The sequence below is a fragment of the Tachypleus tridentatus genome, chromosome 6, assembly GCF_004210375.1.
Source record: "Tachypleus tridentatus isolate NWPU-2018 chromosome 6, ASM421037v1, whole genome shotgun sequence".
Classification (NCBI taxonomy): Eukaryota; Metazoa; Arthropoda; class Merostomata; order Xiphosura; family Limulidae; genus Tachypleus; species Tachypleus tridentatus.
In genome coordinates this window covers 38148583-38162485 of record NC_134830.1, presented here as the reverse complement: position 1 = coordinate 38162485, position 13903 = coordinate 38148583, and the positions used below count along the sequence as shown (strand labels likewise).

The 13903-nt window shown below is 34.8% G+C and overlaps 1 protein-coding gene across 8 annotated transcripts in view; it reads left to right on the top strand.

The window, feature by feature from the left end:
• The window catches only part of LOC143252277 (solute carrier family 22 member 13-like), a 43140-nt gene that overhangs the window by 18690 nt on the left and 10547 nt on the right, over nt 1-13903 (top strand). For 6 of the 8 annotated variants that reach the window (XM_076504161.1, XM_076504163.1, XM_076504162.1 and 3 more), the window contains 2 exons: nt 1763-1902; nt 3712-7050. In XM_076504161.1, the coding sequence (XP_076360276.1) occupies nt 1763-1902; nt 3712-3778 (207 nt within the window). In that variant the 3' untranslated portion in view covers nt 3779-7050. Of the gene's footprint in view, nt 1-1762; nt 1903-3711; nt 7051-12738; nt 12954-13903 lie in introns of those variants that run through there. The other 2 variants (XM_076504166.1, XM_076504164.1) reach the window with 2 other exon arrangements.

The following is a 13903-nucleotide window of genomic DNA, read 5'->3' as shown; positions in this document are numbered from 1 at the left end:
TAACTATATTCATGTGAAAACACTGACCGCCTGTGGCTTATGTACGATCACATTTTTCATATATTAAAATTTTCACATGACAAAGTGACCAAAATATAGATTAAATGAACTAACACATGTAATAGAAAATGAATTAAACTATAAATAAAAGGATAAATAGAATTTAGTCGAATTTTAGTCAACTTAGCGTTACGTTTTAGAGCTCGAAGAACTATAATGTAGTGTTGGATCCTCTCAGCATAAAAATCGCTAGACAAACAATTATTTAGCTTTTCGCTAAACAAAACAAACATTTAAGTGATATAACTTAAAAGACTATAAACGTATCTATATACAGTTTGTCCCTGAAAAAGAAAGGCCCCGGCGTGCTCAGGTGGTTAAAGCACTCGACACATAATATGAAGGTCGTAGGTTCGAATCCCCGTCACACAAAACATGCTCGCCCTTTTAGCCGTGGGGGCGTTATAATGTGCGGTCAGTCCCACTATTTGTTGTTAAAAGAGTAGTCTGAGAGTTGGCGGTGCGAGGTGATGACTAGCTACCTTAGTGTTGTCTTACATTGGTAAATTAATGACGGCTAGCGCAGATAGCCCTCGTGTAGCTTGGCGCCAAATTCAAAACAAATAAGCTAACCTTTTGAAAGTGCTCTCGTTAGGTTTTTATTTTTATATGTATAGAGACTACCTGGCTATGTTTACCACGCTTTTGGTATGAAAAAAAGAAATAAAAGTTCACAGCAAATACGGGCAGTTATCAAACATAATTGACACAACTGCACTTTGAATATGTTTGTGTGTAATTTTATTAAAATTTGATACAAGTAGTACCTGTTTATTATAAAATTCCTTTACTAGTTCTAAACTAACAACCACAAAACGACCTTCATGGATTATCCTGTTATGTCACTTTTTGTTATATTCAAACAACTATAAGAAGATATCTATTGTTTATCCTGTAATTTTACTTCCTTTTATTTAGTGACATTTGTAGGAAAATCTTCGTTATTCATCCTACAGTGTTAGTTTCGGTTCTACAATGCTAAGTAACAGAGACGTTCCTGGTTTAAATCACTTCTTCATTTCTTCGGTGAAAGTGAAATTGTAACTGGATGAGTAATATAATATGTGACAGACGTTTTGTAATAATCAGCGAATTAAACTCTTACCTTTTTGTGTTATTAGTGACGTATAAAACACAACCTTTAATCACAAAATAAAATGTTGTGAAAACACTTTTTGAATAGCAGGTAAAATAACATTTTGAAAACATAAATAACTAATAATTTTTCAAAATGAAAATTTCATATTTTTTTTACTTAATACGTCGTTCCTTAGTAATTGACTAGCGATAACAGTAATAAATATATTATTTCGCCCAGTTTGTAACTGTGAAATACACTTTGATTTATTATGAAGTCGACCTTACTGCGACGTTGTATATAAATGAATTAGACACGATAGAAACTAAGTAATCCGTCCGGAATTATAACACATGTTATTTCATTGCAAAAGTTCCAAACACAGTGAAGTGTTGTTTAAAATAACAGTGTTTAACAGCTTGTCAGATCGTTTATATTCCTTCGCTATTTGACAAGAAATGCATTTGTAACAATATAGCTTTAAAAACAAAAATTGTATAAATTAAACTTATATTGTCTTTGTAAAGTAATTGTACATTTAAGAGATGACTTGTTTCTAAAGTTCCTAATTTATTCATAAGTTTAAGAATAAGCCACAATAAGTCCTTCTGTATTCTACTTTAGAGTAAATCCACGCACGTCGCTGTACCTTCAGTAATCTATGGTGTTCTGTCAATAATAGCAGCCATTATGGTCTTCCTTTTACCAGAAACATTTAACAGACAACTTCCTGACACAATACTGGAGATAGAGAACCCAGAGAAGTAAGTGAGCTTTTAATCTAGATTTATAATAAACAATGACAGTGACGGTGTTGAAGTATTAAAAGTGAATATTTTCTAATAAATATGAATTCAGAGAACAACATTCTCAAGTTCACTTTTTATTGTAAATATATGATTCTGACACGTTTTTTTTTTTCCATCCGGCTGTTTAGTGATAAGCTGGAGGGCTTATAATTCTAAAAATGAGGATTCAATACCTGCGGTCACTACAATACAGGTGACCGATTGTTCAACTTTGTGTTTAATAAAATCAAAACAAAAGACTGTCATCAGTCTATACTCTGATTTAGTTTGTTATAAAATAAAGTTGGAATGTTTTGTTGTTGTTAGGATTATGTGAGAATTTAAAGTTTAGTTCTTGATGTTTCAAATGACAGCAAAATTATTGTCAAGGTTACTTTGTAATTTGGCTGTCCAATTGTTCCACTTGGTTGCTTAGTTACATGTTCAAAGACTTAAAATACTTTGGGTTTTGATTCCCGAGGTGAATACAGAGCAAATGGCAAATTATGCAGCTTTACTTTTAATTAATAAAACAACAACAACAAAATCTTTAACATATTTTGTGTAAAATTTCATCGTTTTTCTATATGAATTATAAACGAACATGTCTAACTGTTTCCAGCATTAAAACATGATCTCAAATATTCTTGACAAACTAAATATCAACCATCTTCGGGTACCAAGGGGGGAGAGGGATACAACGTGAGCTCACCCAAGCATTATAGAGAGAGGGGTATCCGAGAGTAGGTTTTGAGTGCAGCTGTATTTGTCACCATTTATTGCGTTCTTTGTACCCCTCCGCCTCGGTCAGAATCCCTTGGACATCATATTTAAAACTGTATTTATGCTCTTCCCAAAACACGTACATACACCCTAAGAAACTAACGAAACCAAATTTGACTTTCGTTCTTAAATATTATGCGCGAATTTTCAAACGAATGTTTTTCGAGTAGTAACCACATTGGAGTAGAATGTCACTGGGAATAATGCAGTAGTTTTGTTGGTATACTAAGACCTCTAGGAACTGTTTGTTTGTTTTTTGAATTTCGCACAAAGTTACTCGAGGGCTATCTGTGCTAGCCGTCCCTAATTTAGTAGTGTAAGACTAGAGGGAAGGCAGCTAGTCATCACCACCCACCGCCAACTCTTGGGCTACTCTTTTACCAACGAATAGTGGGATTGATCGTGACATTATAACACCTCCACGGCTGAAAGGGCGAGCATGTTTGGCGTGACGGGTATTTGAACCCGCGACCCTCAGATTACGAGTTGCACGCCTTAACTCGCTTGGCCATGCCGGGCTTCTATGAACTGTGGGGGGACTTTGAACTCCGAAGTAGACGCGGGTATTTTGATAGTTATACCCAATTTAGATGTGAGTTTATTTGGGAAGATAAGCAATAAATCTCCTTTTATGTTTTAAACAAGGTTTTTCCCTATTATACAATTATACGAAGATTTGAAATGTTTTAAAGAAGCTGTAACTTTATTGTTGAGTCATAGAAAGATGCCTTGGTTTATTAGTATTTAGTTAATCGCATATCTAAAGTGTTCTAAAGAAACTGACGGAAAGATGAAAAATGTTGTGTAGTATTTCTGAGCAAAGCTGACAAGGCTGAACATTGTCAACTTCTGATGCTTGTGATTGAATACCTAAATCGCCATCTATCTTGTGTTTGAGTTAGAACTAGAGAATAGGTTTGGAAATGTATGTAAAACAGTAACTTTTTACCTATATTTTAAAATAAACATATCCATTCGTTACATTCATATCTTTTCTTATAGACTGACCATATATGAGACAAAAGGTCCAGTTGAAGAGACTGAGCTTCCAGAACCAGTAACAGCATGAAAATAGACGCATAAAATCTATGTTAATTTGTGTTTAACTGTATACTAGAAATGTCTTATTGACTTATATTTTAAGAAAAATAGTTTGTTGTGACGTTTCCAATATTTGTTTAGCAAGTACTAAGAGGTAAAAGTAGTAATTTTAATACGTATTAAAAAAATTTATCGCGTGGGTTTCTTTGTTTTTGAATTTCGCGCAAAGCTACTCGAGAGCTATCTGCGCTAGCCGTTCCTAATTTAGTAGTGTAAAACTAGAGGGAAGGCAGCTTGTCATCACTACCCACCGCCAACTCCTGGGCTACTCTTTTACCAACAAATAGTGGGATTGACCATCACATATAATGACCCCACGGCTGAAACGGCGAGCATGTTTGATGCGATGGGGATTCGAACCTTCGACTCTCAGATAACAAGTCGAGCGCCTTAACCCACCTGGCCATGCTGGGCTTATATCGCGTGGGTAGCGCCCCACACTAGAGATCCAGGGTTCCGTGGTTTGGGCCCCACTGACTACGCGTACTTCTATTTCCCTTAAGCGATTTTAATGAAAAAAATATCGTACGACGTACATATCTAGTCGTAGGCATTATAAAAGTGACTGTCAGTTACCATTACTGAGTCAGAGTAACCTATAGGATCGTCTTTTTCCTTCCCATTGTATCGCTTCAAAATTAGGAACGTCTAGAGAAGATAGGTCTTGAGTAGCTTTCAAGGAAATTGAAGAGCAAGAAATAGGAAAAAAATCTTAATTAAAAGAATAGCAAACGATTGCTGCTACATACAAAAAAAATTTTAAGACGGAAATTTTATCGTTTGGATTAAAAAATCTTAATGTATTGGTAAACAACTCTTCTTTTTATCCTGTTTAACGTCATTCCTTTCTCTTTCTCTCTTTCCTTCAATGGAGCGTTACACATTCGGCTATCTTCACTCTGTTCACTTCTTGGAAACGAGTTTCAGATTTTAGCACTGTAAACTCGTTTATTCATTTACAAAGGGCCCGGCATGGCCTAACGCGTAAGGCGTGCGACTCGTAATCCGAGAGTCGCGAGTTCGCGCCCGCGTCGCGCTAAACATGCTCGCCCTCCCAGCCGTGGGGGTGTATAATGTGACGGTCAATCCAACTCTTCGTAGGTAAAATAGTAGCCAAAGAGTTGGCGGTGGGTGGTGATGACAAGCTGCCTTCCCTCTAGTCTTAAACTGCTAAATTAGGGACGGCTACCACAGTTAGCCGTCGAGTAACTTTGTGCGAAATTCCAAAAACAAACTAAATAAACTTTTTTTTTAATAAGAGACACAATTCCAACTAAACTTTGTTAGGGACTTCTCTTTATGATGTTGAAAAATCATGCAGAGTTTCATACAAATCGGACTTAAACTGTGGGAGATATTTTCCGGACAAATGGAAATTAGCTTCCTGTACATATACATAGATAGATTAATAATAACAGCAAAAAAGGGAAAAAAAAAGTATTGTTATTTAATACGTAATTTTTTTTAAATACAAATTTCATTTATTTCAATTTTTAACTTTACCAAGTAGATTTTACGAGATGCCAGCACTATTTTTCCAGTTTCGTTTTCCTTCTTTTGTGGCCCGGCATGGCCAGGTGGTTAAGGCGCTCGACTGGTAATTCGAGCGTTGCGGGTTCAAATCCTCGTCACACCGAACATGCTCGCCCTCCCAGCCGTGGGGGTGTATAATGTAACGGTCAATCCCACTATTCGTTGGTAAAAGAGTAGCCCAGGAGTTGGCGGTGGGTAGTGATGACAAGCTGCCTTCCCTCTAGTCTTACACTATTACATTAGGGACGGCTAGCGTAGATAGCTCTCGTGTAGCTTTGCGTGAAATTTCCAAACAAACATTTACAAAGTACAACGTTTTTAACATGGAAATAGTTTTTTGTGGGAAGGAATTTCCCAAAGAAAATTCTAAGTTTCAAACTAAAATTCACAGCATCTTAAAATGTCAAGTATTTCCTTTATTATTCAAGTGAATTCCTGAATGAATTTAGTACTGATAAATTTAAGATGGACGAAACAAGATATTACGACTGAAGTTCCTAGTTAATATCCTTAGTTTAGTTATTGCAGCAGCAACTTTCGTGTAACTTTGACCTTTGCCCATGAACGTACGGACTTGTTTACCTACCGTAAACTACTGCTGTTCTTTATCGTCTTTAGTGTGTGATGTTTGAACTTTTTCTGAAATGTATATAATCCAGGATAACTTTGTATATCACAATCACTTTATTAACATTACGTACTTACTTACTCCAAAAGGAGACCCAAGGCCGCCTGGAGATATCTCCTTTTTAACCTTTCCCACCACAATAAAATAGTGTGTTGTCTGTCAATAGACTCTAAAATGACATCACTTAAGGGACATTTAACGTTTGTGACGTTAGCAAAACGTGCGCATGCCATGAATGACGAGAAGAATTATACACTCTGTAGCCTTCAACACAACATGACAATCGAAGTACAAATTTAAGAAATAAAAATATTTGTTACTTCTAATTTGGGTTTTATATACTCTGAAAACAGAACACTTTTGAGGACCCTTCACACATACACACACACAAGTGCTTTAACAATATCGAAATTGAAACATAAGCAAACAAGATACGTAACCTGAGAAATGGCAAGTTGTAATGCTGGTTTTATAGCACTACGAAACTAGAATTAGTAAAGCGATTCAAAAGGGCCCGTCGAATTCTTAAATACGTGTTTTTTTAAGGATTTATGCTAAAGATTCCTTGTGGATTGATGACTTTTTGAATACAGGACCTCTTACAACATACGAGACACACAAATAGTACAAGCAAAATACCACCAGTCTTACTGTGAGCCCCACTAATAAGTTCAGGATTTCCTGTCGATTTTGCACACAAAATATTAGTAATTTTGTTTGGGATCAGTTATTTAAACTGGTTGTTACTAGTGATAAAAGTACAAAATAGCTGATGCAACGAGTTGATCACGTCATTAATAATTCGGTAATTTGAGGGCTAACCTTTATACAATTGGTTTCATAATTTAATTTTTCTGTTACTGTATGTAATTAAGCACAAAACTACATAATGTTATTTGTAGTCTGTCGAAACCAGAATTATAGCTTGTCAAGTCTTCAGACATACCGCTGTGTTATTGAAAGATCATTTTAATCTAGAAATAAACAGTTTTCACATTCGTAATAATATTTAGGTTTTTTTGTATTTCGTATGTTAGCGGATGTTTTTAAACAGAATAATAAACATGTTTTTCAACAAACTGTGTCTTTTCTGAAAACAACAACTTTATGATGTGTGTGAAGCCTTACAAAAATTATGAAACATATATATATACAGTTTGCACCCACTTGGTTAAGAGATTAAGAACGTCTTCTTTGAGCTATTCGTCCATTTTGTCCAATTTCTATGAGGGCTATATGTTTTATATTTTTTAAATGTGCGAGTCGCGTTTTCGAATCTCTATCTCATGAACATACTCGTCGTTTCAGTCTTAGGGATGTTATAATTGTAGGTCAATTACACTATTCTTTGATAAAATAACCCAAGAGTTGGCGGGAGACGTTGTTGTTGCCTTCTTTCTCATATATTACTGATAAATTACGGTATGCTAACGCAGATGGCACTCGTCTATTTTTGCACAAAATTTAAAACAAACAAATGTTTCCGGTTTGGGCCGGAAGAAGCCATATAATGACTAAAATTGTATTACGTTTGTTGTTTTTTGTTTTCGAATTTCGCGCAAAGCTACTCGAGGGCTATCTGCGCTATTTCACAATCAACAGATAAAAGCCTTCCTTTATCATCCCTCAAGGGTCCTATCCCAATCCAAACATTATTGTTTGTTTTTTGTTTGTTTTGGAATTTTGCACAAAGCTACTCGAGGGCTATCTGTGCGAGCCGTCCCTAATTTAGCAGTGTAAGACTACAAGGAAGGCAGCTAGTCATCACCACCCACCGCCAACTCTTGGGCTACTCTTTTACCAACGATTGACCGTCTAATTATAACGCTCCACGGCTGAAAGGGCGAGCATGTTTGGTGCGACGGGAATTCGAACTCGCGACCCTCGGATTACGGGTCGAACGCTTTAACTCACCTGCCTACACCGGGACTCCTAACATTATGTTTAACCCTAATGAACTTTGAAAATGCTTACTATTAAACTTTGTGTTTTCAGCCATTTTTTTTTCATACATCCTTTGGATATTCTAATTTCATGCTTGACTAACTTTCTTGATTTTCTATAATTTTCCAAATTGTCTATAATACCAGTCAATTTAAATTTTCCAAAATTCTGATACTTTTCTTTCATTTTATCTCTTGTACCCTTTGTAAGCCAACGTTGATTTTCATTTGCAGATACTCTTTTCTTTCTGTAAAGAATATGCTTGCTTTGAATATTTAAAAATTATCTTTAAACATTTTCCATATCTGATTAGTGTCTCGAAATGACTTAGCTGCCCAGTTCACAACGTTATAGTTCTTGTCACATCCTTTCAAAATGTGTTTTTTAAATATGTAATCAAAATATCATTATTTCTTAACTTGATATGCAACAAAACATCGAGCCTAATAGAGCAATTATCGCTTTTATCTGGATGATCCCCAGTTGCCGCCCTCTCAATCATTTCTGTAGTAGAAGTTAATAATAAAAATAAATTAGGGTTAGTTGTATTAGGTTCCTTGATCAATTGGTGAAAAACCCATCTCGAACAGTTTCCAGAAACCTTTCTTCCTCATTATTTTGACTCTCGCATTTTCCAGTCAGTATGTCTGATATTAAAACTTATCACACTGGAAATGTTTAGTCCCCAAACTAGTCTTAACAATTCGATTATTTATAGAATTAAAATAAACACTCGATCTAAGGTTAGATACCGGTAGCATGTTGTTAACACTGTATAGTCTATATTTCACAATTAAGTAGTTCTAGACCTTGTTTATTAAATAAAACAAATCATTTAATTTGTCTCACTGCAACTTAAATTATAACTAAGCTGAAATAACTGTACGTGTACTGAGAGTAATCTAACGTAAAAGAGTAGCCCAAGAGTTGACGGTGGGTGGTGATGACTAGCTGCCTTCCCTCTAGTCTTACATTGCTAAATTAGGGACGGGTAGCACAGATTGCCCTCGAGTAGCTTTGCGCGAAATTCAAATCAAAAACAACAACTCAAAGGCAAAAAGTGTCATATTTTGACTTCCATTCACTAGGATCCGATAGAATAGTAGTTTCAGTTTATGTCCAAAGTAGCGTTTTTAAATGCAATGATCAACATACACAGCAGCACGTGACAATAGCTTCAGCTACTTACTAGAAGTCGTGTTTGTTCCAGAAGTTTGCGAAACAAAATATCCTTTCTGAACTGTAATCCATGAGTTCATGTGTCACGTGGTCGGTTGTTACAGAGAATCTTTCGACACTTTTTAGCTATGTATTATGCCATACGAGTGACGATAGAGTTCCACTATCAGGTGTACTAAGAATGTTAGCAGAATGGATGACAGTCGCTGATTATAATGATCTTTTTTCTTATTTGATAAGTTTGAAATTATGGACGGTTGTGTGCAAATAGCACATTCAATTTATACAGAATATTACGTTTTTACAGGATGGTGCTCTGCTTACATTATTCATAATTTCAGGATTTTAACAATCTCCCAGGTGTTACATTTTTACAGGCTGTGTTCTGGTTACATCCATCATGAAGAATTCAAGCTTAAAAGTGTCCAGGGTGTTACATTCTTATAGGATTGTGTTCTAGTTACATCTTGAAGAATTTTGGGAGATTAAAAGTATGCAAGGTGTTACATTCTTACAGGTCAGTGTTCCGATTAGGTAATCAAGAATTATAGGACGTTAAAAGTGTCCTACGAGTTCCATTATTACGGAACTATGTTATGGTTATATTATAAAGAATTCCTAAAACTTAAAAGTGTCTAAGGTGTTGCATTCTTACAGGTTTGTGTTCTGTTTACATCATGAAGAATTCTAGGAGGTTAAAAGAGTCTAAGGTGTTAAATTCTAATAGGTCTCTATTCTGCCTCATATTCGGAAAAAACATTGCTTACGTAGACTGTGGATAATAACTGGTCAACATTTCTCCCCTGACCTCACCTAATCTGTTCATTACTTATGAGCTTTCTGAATGTCATGAAATAGCACTCAATCCCCTATTGAAAAATATCACAGCGAAAGAAGTTTGTGTGATTCGTGGACAGAAATTTCGTATTGCATCCAATATCATTGTCAGAATGTATGTTAAAAACAAAAATGGTGATGGTTTGTTTGAAGTTAATCATATAACATCACAATGGAGTTCTGTGCTCTGCCTATCACGGGTATCAAATTACGATTACTAGCGTTATAAGTCCGCAAACATACTGCTGTGCCATTGGCGGGGAGCAAAATAGCAACATTGAAAACTTGCCTCAGTGATTTCACCGAATATAACTTCTATAAACTAGTGAGCTTAGCCCTGTAATATTTATGCATATACATAAAATATTTTGTCCGTACTTTGCAGGTTATAAAAGGTAGGTTCAGTCCTTTTATAGAAACATCTTACTCTAAAAAAAAAAATTAGAGTTACATTAACACCAAACACCTTTTGTAATAACTGCCTTTAGGATACGAATATCAATTTACACATTAATATTAATTTTTACAAGTAAATACAAACTGAAGAATAGTGACTTTTATTTAAGAATTACCCATTTTTAATGGTATGTATTCATTCTTATTAGAATGTACTTACTACAAATCGATTTGTTTTATCAAAGGATAAACCAGGCCCTGTAATACTTACCAGACGCTGAGATGACCAAACAGAAATACTCCAAACAATATTCTCAAAATTAACACCGTCTGGTTTATGGAAACAAGCCATTCGCGATTACAGAACAATTCCCACTAAAAGACATAGAAATGTAAGCCTAAACAGGAACCCGAAGAGAAAAACAAAACTAGTTCGGAAATTTCACACCATGACAAATTAATCAACGATGTTATTAAATAACCTTTCAAAATGTTTACAAGCATATAACATACATGTTATACTTCAAGTACTTTATAAAATAATTGATTTCTCTTGTGAAACAAGACATACTCGCACTCCCATTACATGAGTTAGTTGCAGGAGATGTGCATTAATGGGTTGTGGTCTTGGATATAAAATTCTAAAGCTATCTTGCAGGCTTCAGGGGTTGAGACTTCTATGAAGAGGGTTTGTGTGTGTGTGTTTGTTTTTCTTATAGCAAAGCCACATGGGGCTATCTGCTCAGCCCACCGAGGGGAATCGAACCCCTAATTTCAGCATTGTAAATTCGGAGATATACCGCTGTACTAGCGGGGAACCTGTGAAGAGGGAGATTACATCAAAATTGGGCATTAAGGCTTTATAAATGAATTGATTAAGTATAGATTTAAAGTTAAAAAAATATTTAAAAAATGAGCTGGTTGATGTTACATATTTAGAAAATGGCCACGTTATATATTTACCAAGACTGTAGTTAAATGATTCATTGGTAGACATTATGGGTCATAACGTACAATCGGGTTTGTGAGGTGCCGTATAATTGTGGTGAGCGTGAGTCGGTTTGGTTTGGATTGGTTTGAATATCACGTATGGCTACTCGAGGGTTATCTACGCTAGCCTTCCCTAGTTTGGCAGTGTAAGACTAGAGGAAAGGCAGCTAGTCATCACCACTCACCACCAACTCTTGGGCTACTATTTTACCAACGAATAGTGGGATTGACCGTCACATTATAATGGCCCCATGGCTGAAAAAGCGAGCATGTGGCACTTTATCAAATGCTTTCTGAAAATCCAAATACAACAAATTTACACTCTTATCTACGTATACAGTAACATTTGCAAAGCATGACAAAAGATTTGTAAGGCAAGACTTTTCCGCAGTGAAACCGTGTTGACAATTCAATAACATTCTAAACTTTGTTAAATTATTTTGCAAAATACCTTTTATCAGATTTTCCACAACTGATGTAATACAAATAAGTCTATAATTATTGGAAAACTTCTATTACCGCACCTAAAGATAGGAGAGACATTACCTAATTACCAGTCTTTTGGTACTTCTCCAGTATTCAAATATTATCTTGCCCAAGAGCCTTATTATTCTTTAAATTTTTATTTTAACAAGCTCAGAATTTATGCAGTTGTCTGTTGAACATTGTTTTCGGCTATTAATTGTTCAATATGAGGAATACTGAAGTCTTCAAAAGTAAAAACTGAAGAAAAAGCAGAATTTAATAACCTAGCTATTTTATAATTGTTAAATACAAGTCTTCCTTTATCTTACCTCAAGTGTGCTTTCCCTATCCTAACATTTTATTTATCCTTAATGTGCTTTAAAATACCCTTGCTATTTATTTTTATGTTTTCAGATCAAATTTGTTTCATAGATCCTTTCAGACATTCTAATTTCCTGTTTGACCCACTTTCTTCATCTAAATCTTCTATAATACCAGTCAATTTAAAGTTCCTAAATTCATTATGATTTTCTTTAATTTTAATAAAGCTTTTATAAAACATTCTAACGTATGGTTTATCTCAAATATATCTACTGCTGGGTAGGAGACCGCAAGAAGGAAAAACATGGCGAATAAGAATGAAGAAAAACGATACATGTTTATATTCCACTTAAAGTGACGTTCAACTGAAACATTTAATGAGATTTAAAGCGTCTAACAGACAATCACTCGATATAGAAAATTGTTTTCAATATAAAACTAATTTCATCAGATAGACGGAAAATCTTAGTTGCTTTCGAGAGCGATATATATGTTGTTCTTTTACGTAAATATTGAATATTTTTAGACTGATCTAGGATGAAGGCGAACTAACTAAAAATAACTGTAAGGCAGTTGCCTTATGAGTTGCGACAACTATTATTATATTTTTTCTCCTTTTAATTTACTAATTGTAGCTGTACTGTTTGATACAAGTCATGTTTCGATAAGCTGAAATTAAAATGGCTACGTGGAGAGCACTAGGTGGAGATAGGTATGACCGAGGTAGAGGGTGTTCGAGCCGCAACTTGTTTCTTACTGCTAGAGACTGAAATTAACCCTAACCTTAAATTACATCTACACATGAAAGAGTGTCTTCTAGATATATTAAGTACAATAGATATCTCAAAAGGTAAGTTTTATTTTTTATATATCATTCTAAGTGTTAATGTTAATGACAAAGCTATCCCCACTTGATATTCATAACATTTTACGTGACGTACAAATATAGTTCAAATGACAATTCTTTATGTTATTCACGATGTCAGAAAAAAACACCTAGGTTCAATAAGTTTTGATACAAAACGGAAAATTATTCATTATATGAAGTACTGTGGATAACGACGAGTTATATGTGGATTTGTCAAACTACGATGTCTCAAACTAAATTTATATGTCTTTATGTTTTAACGGTTGTCAAGGTATGTTTCTTTAAGGATCACAGTATTTTCAAATATCAAAAGCTTTTTATTTATAGTAGCTGAAGAAAGATAGCCCTAATGAACTTCTAATTTGTGATTCATAATTACTCTGTAAAATATTCAACATACATATGCACAATGAAGTTATGGTTAACAGGAAATATTTCAAATTATTAGATATGAAATGGCATTTCTGCAGTGTTATCAGAAAAAATAGTTTTATTAAAGTTCTCATAACACGAAACTTAAGGGGAAAGTACATTTAAAATATTCCGGAAAAGTTTATATTTTGAATTTTGCGCAAAGGTACACGAGAACTATCCGCACTAGCTGTCCCTAATTTAACAGCGTAAGACTAGAGAGAAGACAGCTAGTCTTGGGTTATTCTTTTCTAGAGAATAATGGTAATCATTGTTACATTATAACGTACCCACAGCTAAAGGAGCGAGCAAATAATCACGTCGCTATGCCGTGCCTTGTTATAGTTAATAACAAACTAAATATTGTTACGTTTCTCTCTTATTAGTAAATAGTTATTAAACGTAACTGGTATTAACGCTTCGTTATGTTTCCTGTTGTTAATGAAGCGTTAACTTGTAATTATCATTTCGCAGATTAGAGGGCTTGACTTTCACGTGCTCATCATGGTGGAAACCAGAAG